Source organism: Pituophis catenifer, unplaced genomic scaffold (assembly GCF_029215685.1).
Source record: "Pituophis catenifer annectens isolate HBS135680 unplaced genomic scaffold, rPitCat1.0.hap2 SCAF_1, whole genome shotgun sequence".
In the NCBI taxonomy this organism is placed as follows: Eukaryota; Metazoa; Chordata; class Lepidosauria; order Squamata; family Colubridae; genus Pituophis; species Pituophis catenifer.
This window is the reverse complement of record NW_027256881.1, coordinates 43,773,455-43,799,482: the sequence shown is the minus strand read 5'-3', so window position 1 is coordinate 43,799,482 and position 26,028 is coordinate 43,773,455. Positions and strand designations below refer to the sequence as shown.

General features: G+C 37.9%; 1 protein-coding gene across 1 annotated transcript in view; it reads left to right on the top strand.

Annotated features, from left to right (window-relative positions):
* The window catches only part of MTA3 (metastasis associated 1 family member 3), a 131,813-nt gene that overhangs the window by 19,468 nt on the left and 86,317 nt on the right, over positions 1–26,028 (top strand). Inside the window, exons 3-4 of the mRNA XM_070948489.1 lie at positions 7,130–7,223; positions 15,415–15,541. Of these exons, the coding sequence (XP_070804590.1) occupies positions 7,130–7,223; positions 15,415–15,541 (221 nt within the window). The remainder of the gene's footprint in view (positions 1–7,129; positions 7,224–15,414; positions 15,542–26,028) is intronic.

The following is a 26,028-nucleotide window of genomic DNA, read 5'->3' as shown; positions in this document are numbered from 1 at the left end:
CCAAGATTGGAGACCCCTGTTCTATTGGGTAAGTTTTTTTCCCCTTTGGGAGCTTTAAAAAAAATAGTCAATTGGGGTTTTTTTAGTTCTTCTTTTTTAGACCTAGCCATTTAAAGTTTAGGAAGTTTTAAATTTAGCTTTCATATAAAAATAAAAATAAAATAAAATAAAGTAATATTTGTGCAGCTTTCTGAGATTTAGTGTGTTTCTGTAGTGTTTCACTCTAACTACACAAACACACAAAATCTCACAAAGCTGTATGTGGAATTTTGTGTGTGTAAAGTGTGAAAGTTGTTTTTTTGGGCTTTTTGTGGCTGTGTGAGGTTCCTGCTTGTTGCAGGGGCCATTTTGAGTCTAGCACAGCTGCTTTTACATTGTGGGTGAGCCTGTTGTGTTGTGTGTGTGTGTGTAAAGTGTGAAAGTTGTTTTTTGGGCTTTTTGTGGCTGTGTGAGGTTCCTGCTTGTTGCAGGGGCAATTTTGGGTCTAGCACAGCTGCTTTTACATTGTGGGTGAGCCAGTTGTATTGTGTTGTGTTGTGTTGTGTTGTGTGTGTGTAAAGTGTGAAAGTAGTTTTTTGGGGGGCTTTTTTGTGGCTGTGTGAGGTTCCTGCTTGTTTCAGGGGCCATTTTGGGTCTAGCACAGCTGTTTTTACATTGTGGGTGAGCCAGTTGATGTTTTTTAATTTTTATTTGGTGTGCGTTGGAAGAGGGGCAGTCTTATACGGCGAGTATAGCCCAAACCCTATATTTTAACAGGAAAAGTCAGGGGTCGTCTTATACGCCCAGTCGTCTTATACGCCGGAAAATACGGTAAGTATCTCTGAATGCACAGATATCTGCCTTAGCTATTGAAACTTATTTTGTCACAGGAGCACAGTTTGTTACAATTAAAATGTTTACAGCCAGAGTCTGAACACAACTGCTATAAGGGACTCAGTAAGGAGTATAGCAGTAAGATTGCCTTACAAAGAATTCAAACAAAAATTTTGAGAAGTATCCTTCAGATTACCCAAAGGCAGCACTTTCAAAGAGCACTTTTAGGAGTAAACCTGAATTTAGTCTCTGGATAAATATATTTACCTGCTAGCTAATATTATACCACAATCCTGGTGAATTGACTTAATACTGGTAGACAACTTCAATTTTTCTTGGGAAACAGTTATCCCAAATTACCAGTGATGTGACCTTCATATCAAACTAGATCAGTTAAGGCAAAAGAGTTTAGACATAGAAGGCCAAACAGGAATTGCTGCTTTGTCTTACAACATATTTATAATTGTCAAATTTTATTTCCAGTGTCAGCCTTATAATCAGATTACAATTCCCAAATTCAGGGGAACTTTAACTTGATTCAGTGTTTCCCCCACATCTGTTTTGGAAAAATCTCTTGTGAAACTTGACACTGCCTCTGTAACTCTATTGCTTAAAGCATTGTAAGCCGCCCTGAGTCTCCGGAGAAGGGCGGCATATAAATCAAATTTAAAAAAAAAAAAAAAAAAAAACTCTGGTGGTATAGAAATATTATGTCCTTCTGTATATAAGGTTTTACAATAACATTCAGTTGATTATGACTTTTAATCTAAATTTCCAGAGCACTTCAATAATTTTTATTTCCATTATTTATATTTAATAATTATTTATATTAGATAGAAAGGATATGTCTATCTTTCTAAAAATAGCAAACTTTTGCTACATCATGTGCAAGCTTCACCCACAAATGGTTGCCTTTAATCACTAATGTTAGGAATTAATTTTTCTTTGTTTTACTGAATATATTTTTAATGGTCAATGAACAAAATAAAATTTCTGTCTGTTGCAATTTATAGGGAATGGGCTTGAATGAAACTCTTTAATAGTTTTCTCAAAAATCATTGCTTCTGTATTAATTTTCAGCCAATATTTCCTACATGTTAAAGTACCATTGATTCAAAGAAAGATGTGTTTAATTTAAATCTGACAGGACACAGACACAATTGAATTAATTTATAGTTTATAATGTATAGGAATACAATAATTAATAGGAACTGGAAAATATGGACAAAAAATTTTTTTTTCCATTTCCTCAAAAACAATTGGTCAAGATAAATAATTAAATAGGCATTTCAACCAGAGATAGTAACACGTAGTGATTTAATTATAACTCGTCTAACACAGAAAAGATTTGATTAAGATAATGTAATTTTAAACAACTTTTGTAAATCAAATTCATAAGTCAGAGAAACTGCACAGTTGTATGTTGCTTGCAAATATAGAGACATATTGGTCTTATGATCACATTAGTTAAACCAATGGATAGATTTTGAGTTACTGTTAAAAAGCAATGAAAGAATGCGATTTGGATTTTCTGTCTTTAACTTCAAATGTTTGAAACTTTTTCTAATCATGGGGGTATACAAAGCATTTTGTACTTTTCAATACAGTGCCAAATAAAACTGTGAACAAAACTCAGACATTTGAGGTTGGATTCTTTGAAAACATTCCAAGTGCTGTAGTTGGAATTTTGTGTTGAGGCTTGCCATGGGGAAGTTCTTTAAAAATCTCAGAGAAAGAGAGAGGTCCAGTAGTTACCAGAGTAATTTCTGTCTCCATGGCATCATCATGCAAATGGCATAGATTATGTAATTGCCATCAGTTATGTCTTCATGTATTTTGTGCCATTTATACAACAATGTCATAACTCACAATATCACTTGACCCTCCGTCAGAAGCCTATGGTGGTAGAGCAGTAATTGGAAAAGAGAGAAGGCAGATTAAGATTAAGGGGGGTGAAGAGACTTGATTTTACCTGTGTCAATAGTGACCTGCCATTTTGGTGGAAAAGATTGAAGCAAGGCCCAATTGTGGAGGAGGGAATTCTGCCACCCAAAGAAGGTCACTTTGACCATGTCATTTCATTGACAGAGTGACAGAGTGAGGAGGAATAGCGGTAACAAGTCCTTGGTTGCTTTTTAGAAATTATGAGGGAATAGATTTCAGGGGAAGTTGGAAGTCAAGGACAGCAAATCCTGACATTAGAGTTTTGTAGCTGCTGAAATCCTTGGATGACAAACAGCCAATCATGCTTTGCCACCAGTAGCAGCCAGGGCCCCATTTTTGTCCTAGGTTTCTTCTTGTTGGACCCAAACATGTCACTCTCCTTTTGAGGTAGCAAGCGTAGCTCATTGCCAGAGTAAAAACAAATGCAATTCATCAGTTGGCCAGTAATGGTGGGCCAAGGAAGGTGGACTCACTCCTGGATTGGGCAGGCAGTGCTAAGGATGCCCAGTAATTTTCTTGCTTTTAGCATTTGAAGATGTTCTCCATGGCAACAACATAATGAAATGGCAAAGTCACAACTAGAGACTAACTTTTTTGGAGCAAATCATTTTCCTTAAGATGAATTGCTGTCTTCTACATTTTCTCTGTTAGTGCTGGTGAGGACCTGAGAGAAAATTTTACTTCATTCTCTAGACAATTGGCAGCCACTTGTCTTCCACTCAGATGTGAACTGATATAAAGGGTATCGTTAGATACTTGAATCTTCTCAGGCACTAAGTCACCTAAGCAAATCATAATGGTTCATGGTTCATTGACATCTCATGACATCTGAAATGAGCATTAAATGTGTTTAACTGGATGTCTTTGTGGTTCATGCAGCACCATCCATAATGCCCACAATTGAATAAAGACTCCTGTAGCCCAGCTAATTTATGCAAGCTGGCCACTGTCTAATCATAGCATCACCTAAACTGAAGTGGGATTTAGCTTTAGCTTTTAACTTCTTTGCAACCTTTCTCCCACTATCAGCCCCATTCCTATGACCCATTTTCCTTTACACTTGGCAATCAATAAAATTGATTGTGTAGTAACACCTACAGATTCTCAAAAAAAGAAAAATATTTAATTTTTTAAGTATGTTTTTGGGGAGGTTCTCAGCCAACACTCTAAGCTAGACAAAGAAAGCAGACTGTCTCATCAACATTCCTTAGCCAGCAGTTAATTCACAGAAGCCAGCTAATTAAGCCAGTAGTCAATTAGCAATAGACAAAAATTTAATGTACTGTTTCCATTTCACTTGTGTTTCTGTTGTTTTGTCTTCAAATAATTTTTAAACATAATTCTTAAGCCAAGCACTGTCTGCATGCTGCTTAATTATAACTCTTACAATAAATTAATTGAACACGATCATGCAGTATGAGACCAAAATCTGCATGTAAGCTCTGTATAGGAAAAAAACCATGGAAGCTCTCACTCATTCTGTCCCCACTCCCAGAGCTGACTCAGTGGAAGTTAGCAGGATGAGGTATATATCAACAGTTCACCAGAACGCTGTCTTGAAATTTTAGATATACCGTGGAATCTAAGCAGCATCATGGCACAAAAAAAATGTCTAAAATGCATTCACAACCCAAAGTTCAGCAAACAACCCAAACCAATTTATGGACTTTGCAGTTTTAAATACACTGCAATTTTAGCATCAGAACTGAAGAGCAACAGAAAGTTCATCTCAGAACTATCAACCTGCCCAAGCCAACATTATATTAAAGTCTTTGCAAGTACAAACTCAACACATTAGCAATACATGTGTGTAAATACTGTTTTCTGATAGTAATTTTTAATTTAATATGATAGGCAGGTTGCCCAATTCTTTGCTTGACGATGATGATTGTAGCAATCTTTCTGAAAGTTGGCTTCATGAACTGATATTGACTTCAAATCTTGTTACCTGTGCTGCAGAGTGAATGAACAAAGGGCTTGTTCTGAGTTTTTATTATTTATTTAAAAGACATATGGCCAGCAACAACTCTGGGTGGCTCACAAAGCCACACTGCCATAAAAATAAGAAAATCAATACTCAGAACATGGTATCACAACCATGCCTCTCCACTGCAGCCAACACCATCGTCTTCAGACTCCAGCCTCTCCCTATTCTAGTGGTTGGGAGAAGAGCCAAACATAGAGCCTTCCAAAAAGTTAAAAGAGGCAAGGCCTGCTGGATCTCAAGGAGAAAGGCGGGATCCTTGATATTCTCTGAGTTTGGTGGTTTTCTTGCAAGCCGTCTTTTGCAGTGCTGATGATGTTATTTAGTTTGCTAGCAAAATGTCCATAAGAAAACCACCAAGCTCAGAGAGCACCAAGGACCCCATAGTTGAACCCTGAGCTACAAATATTCTCTTTTAAAGAGAAGGTTGCAGAGCAGAGGCTGTTACAGAAAACGTACACTTCTAAGATCCAATAGATGGCAGCATTTCAGGGCAGAGATCTGGAATGTACCTACTCTATCTGATCTGGTGAAAGAGGCAGATATCCTCAGGGAAGGGTGGTTCCACCAAAAACCTGGCCCTATATCATGTCGGACTTTGAAAGTGATAAGCATCACTAGAATTGCTTTTCCATGTGGAACATTTCAAGTCTTGTTGAGTTTTTTTAAAGTTTGAAACAGAACTATTTTTTTTTTTGTCTTTTGGGCACACTCTTGGTCAGGGTGAATGAAGTATGATTAGAAGGATTAGCAGACTTTATGAAACAAATTAAATTACAATGTTACTAGGTATCCTTGGCTAAACCTATTTTGCCTCACAAAATCTTGAAAATAAAATATTGTGTGTGTGTGTGTGTGTGTGTGTGCGCGCACGGAGGAGAAAAAGAACTGTATAGATTACTATATCATATACCACATATGATTAAGAACCAAATACTAGGGTTTCTTCCTTCCTTCATTTTGTGTTATATCTACCGGGTTTCCCCCAAAATAAGACCCTGTCTTATATTTTTTTGAACCCCGAAATAAGCACTTGGCCTTATTTTTGGGGAGGTCTTATTATTTTGGGCACATGGACCAAGATGGGGCTCCTCTTGCCGTCTTACCTGATTTCCAGTTCTGCATTTAAATATGTTCAGGGAGGGCTTATTTTTTGGGGGAGGCTTATTTTAGTACATGTGCTCAAAAGCCTGATTGGGCTTATTATCAGGGGATGGCTTATTTTCGGGGAAACAGGGTATTTAAATAATAAACTGAGAACAAGGAGTGTATGGGATTCTTTTATATTGAAGGTCCAAATGTTTTAACTAACTAACTAACTAGAATAATAGGACTGTGCAGGCTTTGAAAATGGTTAGGAAGAAGTGCTTTATATTTCAGGTGAGCCCAGCATCTTTCTGTTACTTATCAAAACAGCCTGGAAACTTCTTTATGAGGCAATGCTATAAAATGTGTGTGCATATGCCTTTGATTCAGTGTTGACTCCTAGTGAATGCCTGACATATCTCTGCAGAAAGCAGACCAAGAACTCATGATTTCACCATTCTAATTCAGGGTCTTTAACCCCTACACCAAACTGGCTCTTTAAAACGAGTAGACCTCTTAAAGACAATATGTGTAACTTGATGAAGATAGTAGGAATGGATTGTCAAGGGAAGAAGTATGCAACCTAATCCTGAAAAAGTAGATAGCATGAGAAAGAAGTTCCAAATAACCCCGCCTTAATTCTGTTTGGCATAAGATGAAGAAGACAGAAACTCTGACATCTTTTAAAATTCTGTTACTATGATGCCCTCCAGTAATAAGTACTGTTCCTGAAATCCTTGGGTTTTCTGACCTGTCCTACTTTGATGGATGATTTCAATCTTGTTGTTTAGCAGTTCTTCCAAAGAAGCAGGCTCTGCCCTCATAAATAATTAAATACAGAAATAAAGATATTTTTTGAGGCTCTTAAAGGAGTTATATGCAACAGTAACAAATAAACACCTCAAGAAAAATGTATCAGGTATAATGGCAACTGGGCTTAATCCTTACATAAAGAAACAGGTTTTCAATCTCAGAGCAAAACTAGAGTCTAAGGTTAAGGGTTCTCTTCAGAAGTTTTGAATGCTTTGTCACTAGAGTTTTTTAAGAAGAGATTGAAGAACAATTTGTCTGGAATGATATAAGGTTTCCTGCTTGGGCATGGGATTGGACTAGAAGATTTTCAAAGTCCCTTCCAATTCTGTTATTCTGTCTTCTGTAAATCAATTTTGGTTCAACATGATTACTCTTATCACATGTGCCAACATTAAAAAAGATGAATTTTGGCTTTGTGGAAAGTCGATAGTGAATGTTAAGGTTTACTCTTTAATATGTACTTCATTAATTAATTCTGTCATTTTCCAGACTGCCAGTGGTAATGTGGAAGCAAAAGTAGTATGCTTTTACAGACGACGAGACATCTCCAATAGCCTCATTATGCTTGCAGACAAACATGCAAGTAAGTTGTTTTTTATTTTATTTAGAAACAAATAGCATGAATTATGCATTCTTAAAATAATATTTTGTGTCTGTCTATATGAACTCATTAGACTCTGCATGTGAAACTGAATATGCATGCAATTTATTAACACTCCATTACCCTTGGTGGGATGTGCATTCAGAATTTCATGCCTGTCTGCATTTTCATACAAGTAATCAAATATATCTTTACAAGCAATTAGAGTTGGAACTAAGGACTAATAAATTTGCTGTTTTATTTTTTCCCCTTTTTCAGCTACAGCATGATTGATCTAGATAATTTAGTGCAGAATTATTTTTTCTGTATTTATTCATATTGTTAATAGTTCAGTAGAAGAGTGAAATAATTCAGCACATTTTTCATGGTTTCTTTTGTTTGAAACCCTGAAAGATTAACATCTTGACTTTTAAATTTAGTTAACTTAGATTTTGCTTCCATGATTTTTTTTTATCCTTAATTTGTATTCCATACATCTCGTGATTTCTTCATTTAAAATGTCTCCCCAAAGTTGGGGTGCAATAGAGGAGATTGCCAGGGAAAATATAATCAAGATTAAATAAGCCTCTGCAAAATTTTGAACAATTTCCCTTTTTTCCAGTATACTTCTGCCATATTGCATCTGACAAACATTAGGAGGTTGCGAAGATGCTGGTAGGAATAAAGCTTGTGATTGCTAAAGGTGGAGAACACAAGAAACTGTAGGCAGTTTCATACATTACTTCAATTTATTCCAATGTTTTAGTTATGGTGAATTGGGGGTCATACGGTTAGAGATCATGTTGTCCTTTGGTTGATTCTATTTAACATAATATTTATTTTAAGTTGTGCAGCCACCCAGAATTGTTCTGAAGGTGAGCAGCCTAGAACCTCAATAATTAAATAATTAATTAGAGAGAGTTCCGTGTGAACTGTGTGGTCACTTTTCTGAAATAATTGTTGCTTACGATTTATTTATTAGTTACACTTGCTTTTATGGCACTGCAGTCATTATGAGTGCCATTAAGCCGCTTATAAGCAAGAGTGACAATGCAATATTTATAATTCAATAATTAAAAATCAAAATCATTAAACATGTCCCAACATAGTAACAATTCATCATATCAACAGCACAAAAGATACCACCATAAACCTTTACAGTAGTCTCATATCTCCAGTATCTTTATTATTAATGTCTCAGTCCCTGATTGCTTTTTGAAATATCGCATCTTTAACAGCTTTCAGAATTCCAGGAGTAAACTTGTGATTTTAATGTCTTCGGTGAGAGGGCATTCAACAGAAAAGAAGCTGTTGCAGAAAATATTTGCCTACAGGTCTCCTCTTGCTGTGGGAAGATTGGCAGCAAGCACTTTCTGCAGTCTCCCATAGGCAAGTAGGTTCTATTTGGTGTAAGTGGTTATATAGGGAAAAAGGCCCCAAACCACAGAGGGCTTTAACTAACACCTTCAATTGCACCTAGAAACAAATCGCAATAGTGCAGCTCACAAAACACTGAGGCATAGAGTTCTTGCTATTAGTATGTGGATTACTACTGTTAGTATGTGGATTGTTTGTTTTACAATATTGTTTCCTCAAATGGTAGTGATCTTAAAAATGTGCTTTGTTTGATGGCATGCTATGTTTACCCCTGGAGGCCACTGTTCAAAAGAAATATAATAATGAATACTTTTTATTGGCATAACAGCCATTTCTCCATAGTGGTGGAGATAGCATCCAGGAACGGGTTGACCTTGTCTGCTTAGCTGATTGGACTGAGTCTGTCAGAGCTGTTAGGATACGCCTCTGTTGCTAGGGCTTCCCAACTTTTGACACAGTCCGTCAGCTAGGATAGATGTGTCAAGAGTTTCTCCCAACTTTTGACAGGAACATTCCTGGATCCTTTCTTCATCAAAAACTTCAAATTCGTGAGTGTGTAACCCAGCTAACTCCCGAACATCTGATTGAGTCGCTGGGATCACCTCAGCGGCGAGGGCTTCGGCTCGAGCCACCAGACAGTGACCTCTTGGCTGGTAGGGTAGCTGGCAGGGTTTTCTCCCACACAGCTAACCCCAGGATTGTCATTTGCAGACAGCAAGAGGCAGCGGAATTTTCACGCTCCCATTTTGATAGCTAGGAAAGCTGGATTGCGGAGCTTCCACGCTCCCGCACGTCCCACCAAGCAGCTGAGCTTTCACGCTCCCATTTTAACAGCCGGGGAGGCCGGATAGTGGAGCTTTCGTGCTCCCGCCATTGATCAAGTCAGGCGGCCATTGCAGGAGCTTCGTGCTCTGTGCCGCGGCGCCCAACATTTTGAAGTGACAGGAGCTGTTGTGCTCGCCACAAATGGCACAAGGAACGGATGTGGAGCTTTGTGCTCTTGTTAGGCCCAGGATAGCGGCATTGCCTGGAACCGTAGCACTCCCTTTCAAGCAGCTGTGCTGCGGCATTGAGCGGAGCTTTGCGCTCCCATTGTGATAAGCCCCAATGATTGCTGCAATTGGCAAGGAGCTGTAGCATTCCAAATTTCACAGCTGCTCTGCCAAAGGTGCAAGGAGCGTCATGCTCCCATTTAGCCAGCCACAGGCTAACGATGCGCAGGCAGGGGAAAGGGCTTCTGCCCATTAGTGCTAGCCAAGGGCTCTCCTAAAGATTCGAAGTGAGCATTGAGCTCCAATAGCCCTAGAGATATCTGAAGCCCTAAGAGCCCTTACCAAGGGAGGAGAAAAGGGCGCGAAAAGTGACAATCTAAAATGGCGGATAAAGCGGCAGCTGACAGCAGCATGGGGACAAGTGCTGCAGAAACAGCAGCTAACCGGGCAAATGCCTTGACAGGAGCCAGGTGTGAGCACAGATCTAAGGCTCACAGCTTGGCTGGACTGTCCAGCAAGGGCTCTAAGGCAGCCCAAAAGGATGAGCGGCGCAGAGATAAAGCTCTGGAAAAAAATTGTGCCAAAGCTGACAGGGCAAGCAACCAACTGTCAGAGTTCAGAGACGAGTGAAGCCAGTCCAATAGGCTGCATTCTCTGGGCCTGTCACCAGGGGGAGCTGGAGATTAATTTTCTCCAGAAGGCTCATTATTACCTGCCAACAATGCAGGGCAATGGGACTGAATGTCAGACTTGCAAAATACTGAAGGATTTGTAAGCAACCCTGTAAAAGTGCCAGAGCTGTTCCTGAGGCCACCTTCACCCCAACAGTGGCTGGGCTGTGCCCAGAGATGGGGGCAGAATCAGTAATTCCAGAGAATACGCAGGCAATTATCACTGAGGCCATCAGGCAGGGCATATGTGCAGGAATGCAGCAGTCCAGATATGCATCCTCAGGGGCGTTTGTCTTCTCTGTAAATCCCAGCCAGTGCCAGGCCCTTCAATTCCAAGGGGAATTTCCAACCATCCCTGAACCATTCTCTCCAGCTCCCTCCCCAAAGAGCCAGTCTCCACTCTCAGAGGAGGGAGAGACCAGGGAATTGGACGTCTCAGATGATGATGGCCTAATTCCAGATCAGTCAACCTTTACTGGACTTTTCCAGCATGGCCTATTCAAGTGGCTTCTTTTTAAGGTGAAAAATTCAGCCTGGCTTGGGGCTCACTTTGCAGAGCCAGAACCAGAGGGCCCGACCAAACCAATGGATTCACTTTTCTCCAAGCCAATCTCAGAGGCAGAGGTAAGTCCCTCTCCGAGGCTATTCATTGATATGGTCCAGTGACAGTGGACCTCTCCTGGGGCAGGCCCAAATCCATCATCGGCTGACAGGAGATTTTATAACGTGGGCCCGGATCTGGCAAGGTGCTCCAAACACCAGCTGTGGATGTCCCGGTGGCAGCATTACAGTCTTCTTCCACCATTTCTGATGAACCTGAAGACAGCCTAAAGCCAGAAGATAGGAGGGCAGACCAGACGCTGCAGAGGACTCATCAGGCAGCTGCATGGGCAGTCCGCCCATCGACAACCGCTTCCTTTTTCAACAGGGCCTCCTTGCTCTGGCTTCGCCAGCTGCAAGAGAGGATTCCGGCAGCAGATCTCAGAACACATCAGGACATCAATAAGCTCGTGGTCCAGTTCTCGGCAGACACCACGCTGAACACGGCACAGTTTACCTCAAAGACCATTGTTTCCTTTGTAGTGGTTCGCTGCCTACTCTGTCTGCGACAATGGCAAGCGGACACCCGCCACAAGTGGTGACTTGCCTCAAACCCCTTCACAGGGGAGAAACTGTTTGGGGAGGCTCTGGACCTGGTGTTAGTGGAATCCAGAGACAAATGGAAAGTCTTGCCATCGTCTGTGGGTCAGGTCTGTCACTTTGTCATCACCAAAAGCTGGGGAGCCCTAGCAACACAGGCGTGTCCTAACAGCTGTGACAGACTCAGTCCAATTAGCTAAGCAGACGAGGTCAACCTATTCCTGTCTGCTATCTCCACCCAACGAGAAGGAGTGTATTAGGCAAGACCAACATCTCTTCTCTTATTGATAATGACTTTATACACTTGGAGTTTGACTCTTATACATACATGTCTCATTAACCAGATTAATGTCAAATATTAAGTGTTGACCAAAACTGCTACTTATCATAAGTTTGCAGCAGGCAGTCTTTAGTGAAGTTTTGTGACATTACAATAAATAAAGTGTAGCTTTTATGTTGTAGATATTCCCATACACTTTTATCTTGCTTGTTCTTTTATATCTGTTTAAATCATATTTTTATACTTCATTAAAATAGTGCCCCTAATGGTGAAGAAAAATGAAAAGTGACCTAAAATGTAAAAATTATAATCTTAAAACTTTTATAAACTAAAATATTTAAAAACATAGTTAAATTATTAAACCTATCTTGGCAGTGTTACTATTTTTGAATGTTTCAGAACACTCAGAAATGCTCTGAATTTATCATATCTGTATATATAATGAGTGAAAATATGAAAGACATATATATTCCTAGAACGGCCACAACTATATAGGATTGAACATTGCTAATGTAGGTACCTTTCTTCATTCTTTAGAAATGTCTGTCTAAAGTGTTCTGGTGGCTTTTAAAGCATGCTTGAATAAACTTTGTTTTCCACCATAAAGACTATTGACTTCAGCTCCTTACCTGACATTTTAAGCTTGATTTAAGAAATTAAGTAATGCAGCCAAGCATATCATTAGGGGATAAGCATTCTTGCTCTTGTTTAATATTAATCCACTCAAGCAACTGCTGGAGCAGAATTTGAACAGGCTGGCCCATATATCTAGAACTTGAATAATTTCTTCTCTAATAAAGGAGAACATTTGTAGCTCAGAGTTGAAATGAGGGGTCCTTGATTTTGTCTGAGCTTGCTTGTTTTCTTGCAGACATTTTATTACCCTAACTAGCTAAGATCATCATCATAGTTAGGATAATGAAACAAGAAAACAAGCAAATTCAGTGAGCACCAACAACCCCTCTAATTTCTTTTCCTCCTCCTCCTCCTCCTCCTCCTCCTCCTCCTCCTCCTGTCTTGGCAGTGCAAAAAGTAATTTTATGGAATTGAGTGCTTGTTTGCAGTTACGATATTTGATTTAGACAGGTCAGAAACAAAGTTTGGAGATGGTTCTTAATTCTTTTTCAAGTTTGGAGACAGTAGTTCTTTTTAAAATTTGTTTATTGGTAATGCCTGGCTTACCACTCTCATGTTTTTCAGTTATTTCGCTCTTATTTTTAATGTTGATTGTAATGCTAGTATTAGGTAATGAAGGCTGAGTCAGTGTAAAAATGTCATGTCGAAATACTTAATTCAAAATGAGTTGGACAACAGACTCCCTATTCTACAAATATCTGGGGCATATGCTTAAACTTTAGAGGTGGAAGTCAGTTAGTTAATATAATGTAACTCTATTTTCTTAGAGTTTTTTTTTTTTTTACAAACTCCTTGACAAGTTTCTAATTTTAGTTGCCTAAATTGTGTATATCAGACATAGGCCTTTAATGACCCACAGGCCGAATCTGGCCCTTTGGTCGTCCTTATGTGGCTTGCGGCATTGTCAAGAGGGCGCAAAGCATCAGCAGGGCATTGGCAGAAGGTGAAGTATCAGCAGAGGCATTCTCACCCTGCGTAACAGTCCCAGTTTCTCATGTGGTGTCTTGGGAAAATTCATTTTCCACCCGTGCTATACATAGTCACTTTCCTAGTATAAGCTGCACTGTAAAATTGGCATCTTCTGATTCTAATTGGTGAAAAATCTCAGTTATTTTGCTGTCAAGAATTTATAATAAAGTGGGAATACTAGGAAAAGTGAAATATTAAAAATTTGCCTTTTTTTTTTTTTTTTACCAAATTCTGTATTTTATTATGCTCAATTTATTATGCTCTTTGGTTTTTGTAAATAGTTTGTAGCATAGAAACTGATCTTAAATACGGAATGTATTACAAGTATACAGTTTCACCCTTTTGGCTAGAGAGAACAAAAATTTAGCTATTTTGGAATCCTAGTCTCAAGAACAAAAAAGTGAAGAAGACAGCGTGCTTAAAAGCAATCAGTCAATAAGATTCTCACCAGCCCTATCCTTGTTGGTTAAAACTGTTGGATTGAGATGGAAGGGAGGAGAATGCAGGCAGAGATGTAATCTGGTGTCTCTCACATCAAGGTGTTAAAAAGGAAGAACACAGATCAAGACATTTCTGTTCCCCCTAAGATAGATGGTAATTGCAGGAATGTGCTATGTAACACAGAAGCTGCCCCAAGGCATTAGAGAGGGCCACAGTGTGTAAAATCCAAAGGACTTCTGAGAAGGACTCTTCTCTCCAAACTTTGGTTGTACATACTTGTAGCCCCTTTTTTCTATAGGCCTCTTTCACATTATTCCCTATTAATTAATTACTTTATATGTATGGTGAGAATGTACGAGCATAAATAGAAGCTATACCCAAGGATGAAGGCAGATTTGAACAGGCCCTAGTGTTCCACTGGTATTAGGATTCTTAGATTATGACTATAACAATCTCTAGGGCTAACAGATTTTTTTTTTTAAAAAGCAAGCATTGGATTAAAGGGCCTCTGAAGACATGCTCAATCTAGACATTTGTGTAATATCAGCCCAGAAACTTGTATAGAAATTGTTTTTCACATGAATCTTTTTTCCAGTTTTGTTGTTCGCAGCAATATAACTAAATAGGAAAAGGTTTCATATGGGGCTATTATACCATTAGGAATCGGAGAGTTTTGATATAGAATTATATAGAGTTTTCCTTGTTCCATTAACTTGTCCTTGTCCTTGTCCCATTAACTATGATTTTCAGTCCACATGGAAAAAGCAAGATAACTGAAATCTCATCTTAGGCTTCTCTCCAGATCCTTCTACTCAGCATGGGATATAATCAGGCCAAAGCACTCGTTTAAGACTTTTGTTTCTTTATATATTTCTGTTCTATATTTTTGAGCTCTTTATAATTATTCTTAGATACTGATATATTTTTATACATTACATTGTCTATACCTCATCCTTCTTATGCTGGTCTATGACCATAAGAAATATTTGCTTGACTGATATAAAGAGTTCTTCCTGTCATTCCTGACCTGTGATCATCTGATTTAAAATAAGTGCTGCAATTCCAAATAATACTGAATTATTTGATGATATTAAAAATCTAAATCAAAATGTATAAAATCTACATTTATACACCAGCTATTTAAAAATGTATATACAGTGCAGAGTCATAAAATAAATGTAAGATAAGAATGATGGCTCAGTCTCAAAAGTGGTATTATAGGTTTTATTTTAAAGAGCTAAATTCAATATAATGAAAGGGAATTTCTTCCAATACATTTAAGGGCTAAGAAGAAATAAAAAGATTAGGAAAAAGAAGTTTTCTTCATCTTTTTATTTCTTCTTAGCTCTTAAATGTCTTTTGCCAGTTATACCATTATGCTAGTAGAGAGACACAGTTCACTCCAACTCCAATATGATTATAATTGAATTGTAAAAAAGCTCAAGAGTGAAGGGTAGCTCTATTATTTATTGTTGTTGTGTTATAGAAAATAATTCTTGTAAATAGACTTTTCCTGTTGAATATTGTTTTTTATTGTGATCAGTTTGATTACTGTTTGAGTTTTTTGCAGAAACAGAAAGATGCAATTCTATTAAAAATAAGGTGGAAAGTTTCATAGAGGACAGAAACCTTCCTTGAAAAATGGTTCTAAAGATAACACCAGGCCTCTCTTTTCTTTTTTTGTGTAGAAGAAGTTGAGGAAGAATCTGAAATTCCCAAAGAAATAGATCTGACCGATAAACAGAAGCACCAATTGAAGCACAGAGAATTATTTCTGTCTCGTCAGTATGAGTCCCTGCCTGCAACACACATTCGGTAAGAAGTACTGTTCCAGTCATGGATTTCTGTGTTTGCTGCTAGCTAAATGATCAGAATAAGAGGTTTTGATGTTTTCATGGGATTCAGTAGTGCCACTGTAGAATTTGAATTTGTAAAATTCAGAAAAAGGATGCAAATGTCCTTATGTCATCTCACAAAATTACTAATTTGCATTTTATTTTATTTATTTTATTATTTCATTTCATTGTTCCAGTGTTTTCTTTCATCATTAGCACATCCCTGTAATGCAAATCAGCAAAACACTTCTGAAAATGTAAGTTACTAAATAGAATATGTAGATGAAAACATGCAGTTTAGAAAGTATCCAACTTGGTCAGGTATGAATCTTGGAGGCTGAACCAGCAAGATGAACACATAAATGGGAGAAGTTAGTTCTCTGTCAGATGAGAAGAAAATATTCTGAAGGTTGTTCATTGGCTGGAGGTGAAAAGAGCCTTTCTGCTTTCATTATGTGGCAGGCAATATGTGGAAATGTATCCCCTAATCTGTTATATCTGCTTGACCCTTGTCCCCAACTCCCAATTTTTCTCTTTCTAGCCACCCTGAGTAGTGGCAGATTGCTGAACCTAGATAACATTTTAATTCTTTGAGGAACTATAGAAATTAAAGGATAAATAAACCTACTCCCTTCCCCCTTAGTAGGTTTTTGATGGAAAGCAGATGAACAAATTCATATATGTGAATATGCATTCAGGGGATAGAAGAATAAATAAGGAAAGCCTTTTAAGATCACTACTCAGTTCCCTTGGATATCTGGCAGTCTTAATCCATGCAGAAAATAAGTAATATTTTACCAGTATTATTTATCCATTTTGATTGATTTTTTCTTTGTAGTGTGAAATGCTCAGTAATATAATATTAATAATTAATATCCTTTAATAAATTATTATTTTTGCAATTATTAGACTATTGTAAATATAATACAATTCTTGTGAAAAAATAGAAGACAAAATAATTACTGCCTTTATTTTATGTATAAAAAGTGGGGAAAACGTAATAATAATACACATAAATTGGTTAATATTAAGGTTTCTAATGAAAGTATTGTCTTTACCACAACTATCATAATTTGAATGTGTGACATATCACTATATAATAAAAACTAATGTAGTTTCTATGATTATCTTGGCTTTACCTTTTTTCTTTGTTTCTTAAACTATGATTCTTTAAAATGCAAATAATAGTTACTAGAGATTGATGTGATCTGAAGGATGTTGCAGTTGTTGATTATTTGGGTATTTGCCTCCTCAGGTGTCATTTTGTTTTGACTGTTGTTCATGTACTGTTGAAATGAAATTGTGATACATGATTTGCAAAGAGATACAATTATCCTGCCATGAAATATGATCATCTACATATTTTTAGACATTCCCACTGTTTTTTTCCAGATGTTTCTCTGCTTTGGCAAAGTTTAAGTTTATTTAGCATTTTAAATAATGTTTTGTAATTAATTGTGAAAAGCATGTAAAATTTATATAATGTCATAAAAGTGAAATGAAAATAACTAAAATCTGAAATGTTACGGTGAGATTTGCGATAAGTAAAAAAGTTGGAATTAGGATTACCAGACAATTTTATTTGTCACAAATGCTTTCATATCACTTGAGTCTCCAGACTCTAAATGCAAGCAAAGAATTAGAATGCAATAGAAGAGAATATATATAGCTCAGGATTACACTATGGAATCCTTGGTGCCCGTTGATCTTCTTTGCTTGCTTGCTTGTAGATATTTCATTACCCAACTAACTCATCATCAGTGAGTGCAGGGTTTGCTACCTGTTTATATACAATAGCTTGCTTGCCCTGTTTTGGTTGGGATGTGGTATTCTCCATGGGAGTTCCTTGATTAGGAAAATGAAATAATCAGGCAAACAATCAAGCGGAAAGCGATGGATGGATGGATGGAAGGAAGGAAGGAAGGAAGGAAGGAAGGAAGGAAGGAAGGGGAAAGCTTCTCATGCTACCTGCTGATTTCCTATAAGGAAACTCAGTGGGGAAACCAGCAGGAATTTAGAAGTTGTTTCCACTTCCACTGTTTCTCTGTTTCTCTTTTTAGGTAAGAAAATATCTCTGAAATGATGACACAACAGGACATGGGTTGTCTAGTACCTAAAATAAAGTCAATACAATATATATCTTAATCTAATCCACTATGTAATAGAATAATGTGGGGACGGAATGCCTATTTTTCTCTATGACTATCATTAAGTGTTGTACCTTCTAGACGAATGTATCTTTTCTTTTATGTACACAGAGAGAGTATGCACCAAGACAAATTCCTTGTGTGTCCAATCACACTTGGCCAATAAAGATTTCTATTCTATTCTATTCTATTCTATTCTATTCTATTCTATTCTATTCTATTCTATTCTATTCTATTCTATTCTATTCTATTCTATTCGTACCAAATTTTACTTAACTTTTATTAAATGTTTGTTGCATTTGTCAGAGCCAGCAGCAGATTAGAAACAAGGAGATTGCGAGTTCTGGTCCTGCCTTAGGCATATAAGCCAGTTGGGTGACTTTGGACCAGTCACTCTCTCTCAGACCATCTCACTCACAGGGTTATTGCTGTGGGTAAAAGAAGGATAAAAACAAATACGTAACAGATGAGTTATACATGCCTAAATTGTATATTGTATATAAAATTATATATAAAAAGTATATGTTTATGAAAAGTTTGAACAATATTGTGTGGACTGATATATCAAACAATGGACCGTGTTGTATCCTGAAATTTAAGTTTTATTCATTATGTCAAAAATCTGCTGAAATAATTGCTGTGTGTTTAATAAAGGGGGAAAGGAATTCATTTTTGGCTAGGTATTTCAGTAGTGCCTGAAACATATGAGGGAGGATGGGCTTATGTTTAGAAGACAAAGAAAATGAAGCAAAGGTTATTAAAAGGTTTACAAATGTAGAATGATGGGCTTTTTCTTAGAACTCTTTCTGAGTCAAAATTGAATCTTTATAGTTAAACTGAAGCATGTTATTGGAGATTGAGTATTGGCAATAAAATGGTCATATGAAATTTCCTTAATATTCCTGTTGAACTTTATGTGTAATTCCCCAATGGAGACTCAGTACATGTGCTAGGAACAGGTAAGCCATGTCACTAGATAGCACTGCCTTCGTTATGAACCCTGAGAATTTATGAGGGATCAGTTTGTGTGGCAAAATATACATCTAAATCTGCAGTTAAACATAGTTGCTAAGAGAACAATGGTTCAGTTTTGTTTGATCTAGTATTTGATTGAGCTTTTAAACTGCTTTTAATTTTTAGACTGCCATAGAATATTATTAATCTAAAACAGGATATTTCCCTTACTACTTGACTTCAAAATGTTTAATAAAAGTAAAATACAATTATTTTTAATATAGTATATTGGAGCACTACAAATCATATCTATCATATATTACAGATTATATTCCCTCTGAATTGTGTATTCATTTTTGAATGATCTCTAACAGTAATGGCTAACTTTTTTGCCATCGTGTGCCAGGAGTGGGGGGAGTGCGTGTGTGTCATGCGTGCACGTGGCCACACCCATAATTCTATGCGTACTGTCTCTGTACATGAGTGTGCGACCCCCCTCCCCCCGCTCCTGGCACACAATGGCCCATTTTTCTCTCTCCCCAGGCTCCAGAGTCTTTCTAGGAATCTGGGGAGGGCGAAAATGGGCCTTCCCCACCACCTCCCGAAGCCCTCCGGAGGCAGGAAAAAGCCTGTTTCCCTAATTCTGGTGGGCCCAAAAGGCCCAAAAATCAGCTGGCCGGTGCATGCATTCAACGCCGGAGCTGAGCTCACGTGCCCACTGATATGGTTATGTGTGCCACCTCTGGCACATGTGCCATAGGTTTGCCATCACAGATCTATAACATACAGGTAGTTCTCATTTAGAATCACAATTGGGACCAGCAACTCACTTGTTAAGTGAAGTAGTTGTTAACAGAAACTGTGGCTCTGTTTTTGATGTTATTTCAGCTTTCCTTTGCTTTACAGACTTGCAAAGCAGGGGTGAAATGCTCCCGGTTCGGACCGGCTTGGGCGAGTAGGTAGCGATGATGGCTGGTGGTTTGGAGAACCGGTAGCAATGGAAGCTGGAGGCTCCGCCCACCCGCCCCATTCCCCGGAGTCAGGGAATGCACCATGAAAGGTACCGGAGTCGCTCACTCTCCTTCTTGAATGAGCCACTCTGGTCCACGTGCCGGCTGCACAAGCGCACATCCAACCTGCCGCTGAATTAAATAAACAGTGTGCGCTTCAAGGAGAGTGAGTGACTCCGGTCCCTTTCGGGTGCTTGCCTTCCCTGACAGCCAGCTGCGGGAGAAAGGTGAGCAGTAGGAGTCGGGGAATGGTGCATTCCCTGACTCCGGGATATGGGGCGGGTGGGCGGAGCCGCGGGAGAAAGGTAAGGACACGCCAGCAGAATAGAAATTTAAATTTTTTTCTTACCAGGTTCTGTGGGCGTGACTTGGTGGGAGGGGGTCTTGTGACTGAGTGGGCGTGGCTGAATGACTGAGTTGGCCATGCCCACTCAGTCACAGGACACCCCCCCACCAAGCCACGCCCACAGAACCGGTAGGGAAAAATTTTAGATTTCACCCCTGCTGCAAAGGTTGTGAATGCAAAGATTGTTTGCAAAGTTACTTTTTCATCACTGCTGTAACTGCAAACAGTCACTGAATGAGGCAGAGACTAAACAAGGACTACCTATATTAAGCTGTCTCTTTTTATTTCTATGTAGACCTTCTACCTGTTTCAGTCTCAGAAAAAACTACCACATAAATAACTAGCTACTCTTGCTTATGTATACAGAACATAAAGTTTACAAGTAAGATGCATCCTATTGAAGCAACTTAACACTTATATCTCAACTCAGATATTGATTAAATAGGTATCTTTACTGGTCTCTGCTTTTCTGTTTTTACAGTAATTCCTGGGTCTCTTATCTGATCTAGACTTCTAAGAGCTAGAAACAGTTGGTTAATTCTACTTTAGACAAATGATACTGTGATTTTATTCGAAGACACTAATTAGCCTTAAAAGAATATTGAAGACCTTTGCTCACTATTGTATTGATAATCACATTTTGATTGATTAGCAAAAGACAAAATTTGAGTAATTGTAATCCAAGGCAACTTCACTGGACAGATAAAAGGCTTTAAAGATATGGGTGGTGTTTGATGTCTCAGATAAGAAGACGACTCAGTCTGAAAATGAATAAACAGCACACAAAAGTGTTGCAGGTAATTTAAGATCCTTTTGCTTGAAATAAAAGTTGTGTGTCTGCTGCTATTAAATTATTTATGACTAAAGTAATCACAGATTTTGGAAAGAGCTTATTTTGGACCATTCCTGCATTCTAAATTCCTGAGGGCAATATTTTAGATTCTCGAGTCCTTCTCTAATACTTTTTTGCAATTAAAGGGTGTTTATTTTCAAACATGGAACATTGTGTTCAAGAATTTTTACTTTCTTACTAAATCTTAACTTCTGTCCAGTGGATGTGATTTAATATTTTATGTTAAATTTCATAGGAATAAGAGTGGCACAGAGTGCATGTAAGATTTGGGCGGATTCAGAATTGTATTTTTGTTGTTAGTTTAAACTGGTGATGAAGCAGATGCAAGAGAATAGCAAAATACTTTTGATTTTTCAGTGTCAAACACAGCTAATTGCACTGCCTATTGTTCTCTGTGCTCTCCTTATAGTTAATAAAAAGTAATGGGAATGTTATTTGTCTTTATAATACATCTAACCGAATAGGTTCTTGAAGCCAATATTTCAGTGTTAAAACAACTCTCATCCTATATATAGAGGGAATTATGATAGAAGATTAATTGTATTTTTAATCCTTTCTGTGTCCTAATTCTGGAATTAAGGCCTTCCTAGAAATTCATGGCAAAATTTCTCTCAGATGGTCTGGTAACTGGCCTACTAGATTTTCGTTTTCTTCCAGTACCGTGATGGCGAACCTATGGCACACGTGCCAGAGGTGGCACGCAGAGCCCTCTCTGTGGACATGTGCGCCATCGCCAGCTGCTCTTCTGGTTTCCAGCACATGCATATGCGCTGGCCAGCTGGTCTTCGTGTGCGCCGGAGCATATGAGTGTTGGTGTTTGCCAGCAGCCTGTGGAGCTGGCAAACAGCTGGAGTTGGACAGTGAGGAGGTTGGGAGGACCATGGGCCAGTCCTGGAGTCTGGGAAGGCTTGGACGAGGGCTCTGCGTCGGAGACAGAGATGGGGCCAGGGCTATCTGGGAGTTATGCACGGACTTCGGAGCCTCCAGAGTTGGACATCAGAGAGGCAGAGGAACAGGAGGAACCTGTTCCTATTGTGCGCATGCGCAAAGCTGCCAGAAGGCAAGAACAGTTAAAACAAAAGGGACTTGGGAGTAAGGCCTGGAGATGATTGGCCTGTCCCATAAGGCTTAAAAGAGGAGCAAAGGCACGTTTGGGCCCTTTGCAGGAAAGCAACCTTGTTAATTCTGTTCCCAGTTGGCATCTCTGTTTGATTCTGGACTCCCTGTGGCTTTGCCAAGTAGGTCTTTGGCACTGTATCAAGGGTGATAAAGGTTGGTGATTATCCCGAAGGACTTCTCCCGAAGGACTTTTTGCAACTAATTGGGACTCAGCTGTGAATGAACGTAATTCACAGCTGTTGCAATAAAATAGGTTTTTGGGACTACTTGTGTATTTTAATGACTCAGGAAACCAAGGTCACAACAATGCGTGCTGACCAACTGGTCTTTGGTTTTCCAGCATGCACCTGCATGCCGGCCAGCTGGTTTTTGCATATGCCAGAGTGCTGGAAATTCGAAGACCAGCTGGCCGATGCGCATGTGTGCACACTTGTTCTGGTTTGGGCACTCGGTGCCGAAAAGGTTCACCATCACTGTTCTAGTATCTCATTGCACCCTCTGCATTTAATAGTTATTGTCTTTCTTTAGCACTCATCATCCTATTCTGATCTTCAATTCACTTCTTCAAATTGTGACCATCAACGCTCTTTAGCAGTACAAATATTCCCCAATTTGATTTAGGTTTACCAGGGCATGTTGTCTTTATTAAAATCCATTTTCAAAATGCACAGCTCCCTATGTCCATCTATTTCCCATACCTCAATTCCAATTCCTTTCCTAGAATTCTGTCTGATAGTTTCACATTTATGCCAGCTCAGTTTAGTAGCCTTTCCTTTCTTCTATGAGATAAACTTTTCTCTGGTAATCTAAACTGTTGCACTGCTTTTAACTTCTTGTTATCACCAGAGCCCCCAAACATTTGTTTGTATTACAGCATGGAAATCTAGACAGGCGGATAAGCTAGAAGGGAGATACGGTGCATCCCAAGGATGATGTTGTATAAGCTACTAATCCTTGCCTGTCCTCACATTTTTGTTGTCCATGCACTATGATCACTTCAATGCTTTTTAAACAGCAAGTCTTGGATGCTGACTGGCAACATAAGGTAACCCTAGTCACTGACAGTTTTAAGTTCCACATACTGGATCTAAATCTACAGCTAGCTAAATATCTTGGAACTATTTATCCTTTTTAAAAGTTTAATTTAACATCGTCCCATCTGCTTTGCTGGAAAGTAAATTTCTTAGAAACATATACATCACTTTAGGATCAATATTTTATGTCGATTTTAAGGTTTAAATGTAGCCTTGATGCTCACATTTCTACCAATCTTAATATTGAATATTCTATTTTTGCTTGTTGACTCAGTAACATAGAAGTTTGAGATCTCAGGGAACTGTTATCATTTTAATCTGGGCTATTAATATTTTTGAGGTGTTGAAATCTATTCTCATGCCAATAACAGTCAGTTAATTTTATTGGCCTAATAATATATTTCAACATAGATTTCAAATAAAATTATCACAATGTCTAATAATTTCTTAAAGTTAAAATTATACATCCTTTTAATGTATGCATTTTGATCTGGAATTTGTAAATTTTTGGAATTTTCTTGGTTTGTAAACTTTTGAGTTCTTTAGAGCTCTTCTGAGTTCTCTAGTGGTCTTCTGCATGTTGGGTTTTAAGCAGAACAATAAAGGGAAAAAAAGGTTGATATGCATGATAGAAAACATCAATGGTCTGTATGTTGTTCAGAATGTAAGATGACTTAATAAGATTTAACTGTGCTACAAGCAAAGCAGATTTCCAATTACTTCAAGAACTAATGGAACATAAGCAAAAATAATAGCTTTTATATAAGTCTATATAACAAAAAAGCCAACAATTAGATCTATAGTACCAGGCAGAACAGATTGATCCCTTATGATGAAGATAAAAGAAATGTATAGTTCTTATATTAAAAAGAAGAAAAATGCAATATGATTGTATGTTAATTGAAAAGGAAGAAGGACTCCCCCCCCAATTAACTGCCATATTTCGGTGTGAAAATGTATATCCTTTCAGTTTTGTGATTTTTCTTTTGAACCATTAAATATTTATATGTCCACGTAAGCACAACAGACTATACATTTTCATTCATTTCTAAATCTATACTTTCATTTCAACACATCTATTTACATCACTTTTCTTTTCTTTTGGATCACATTCCTTCTAAATGCAGTTAGAATTTTGAAGCACTTGTATCAATGCAATTATACTGACTTACTCAAGTCATATATCCTGCATATGAGTGGTCAATCAGATCCTGAAGAATGGAACATACTTGCTGTTCTCCTTAACCCACTGTACTGATTATGATAAATATGCATGAGACCTCATCACACCTGTCTGCACACCTCTTTATCCATGGCCAGTGTCTAGTCTTAGATTAAGTATGATATGCAAATACAGAGCAACCATCATTTGTGGTTAATGCCAACCAGAATTTAGAAAGAATGAAGATTTCAAGTCATTTAACACTGACTGCAACAGCTGCTCTGCATTAAGATTGAACACATATCTCAGCCTAGTTCTATTTCTTGCAAGTTTTAATTCATACAATTAAATCTCTCAATATGCTTAAAATCTTGAAAATGGTGATTCATGAACATTAGACATTTGTTTCAAATACATGATTTAAACACAAGTCTATTCATAAATATATTTCAACATGCACAAAATGATACACAAAATAAAATAAAATAAAATAAAATAAAATTGATTATTCAATATGGTGTATAGTGAATGGGTAGGCAGCTCCTCATCCCACATTCACTCTTGCAGTCTGCCTTCTTGCCAGGCCTCATGTCAAAACGAATTGCTGGCTCGGACATTCAGGTACAATTTTTTTCCATCTCAAATAGAAGCACATAGATTTTAGCAAACAATGCACCAGGTTCTTCCAAAGCTCTCCCTTTTGGTTAGAGGAGAAAATGTTTTTAAAAATAAAGTCAGTCAGTTTTTAAAAATAAAGCCAAAGTTGCTAGGTGAGAGGCTGGAAACCAGGTGGGATTTATTATTTCCCCTTGGCTTCTGATACAAATTGGAATTTTCAGGAAAAATATTTTATCGCATAATTAAATTGGTATAGGGTTAACATTTATGCCTGGAGTTGTCTATTCTGTACAGGAATAAGAGAATACTACTAAGAATATTAATTTCTTTTCTATATTAGTTAATGCTTTATTGTCTCTAGAGGTTATTGTCCCTGTTTACCTACAAAATCAATCCTTGTATGTTTTGACATTACTTTAAAAATGTATGGTTTCCAGAATTTTATTACTTTCTGTAAAGTATCCACGAGAGGTTCTTTAAATATGTCTGTAATTTTATCAGATCTGTATTTTTATCTTTTGCATTATTGAATGTCTTGCATGAGACTACTCAAAATTGAAGAGGAATTTAAGCATAAAGAAAGAATCCTTTCCCTTTTTTTTTTTTAAATGAAGGATGAGTCTGTGTAAATGTCTTTTGAAATAGTGGGTGCTGATTTTCCTAGCAACATGTCTCAGTGCTCAGGATGAGGAGATGATGTTATAAACTATTTTAGATTTATCATATCTTTTTCTTTTACTTCCAGTAAGCTAGTTTAAGCACATGCTGGAGGTGTATTACAAAGGAATTTTCCTAAAAGATAGATGAGGATAACAGTGACTATCAAGATGTTACACCAAGGCAGGAGATGAAGCCAAGGTGTGTACCCCCAGAGGATTTGTGAGATTTTTTTTTTTTAATTTGATTTATATGCCACCCTTCTCCGGAGACTCAGGGCGGCTTACAATGCGTTAAACAATAGCCTTCATACTTTTGTATATTTATACAAAGTCAGCTTATTGCCCCCACAAACTGGGTCCTCATTTAACCTACCTTAGAAAGGATGGAAGACTGAGTCAACCTTGAGCCTGGTGAGATTCGAACTTAAAGTAATTGCAGACAGCTGGTGTTAATCATGATGCTTTTAGTCTGCTGAGCTACCAGGCCCGGTAGAGATTGGTGGTTGAAATTACGAGCCTTTCAGGCTACACACTCAGCCCTGCTGTTACAAAACATACTGAACAG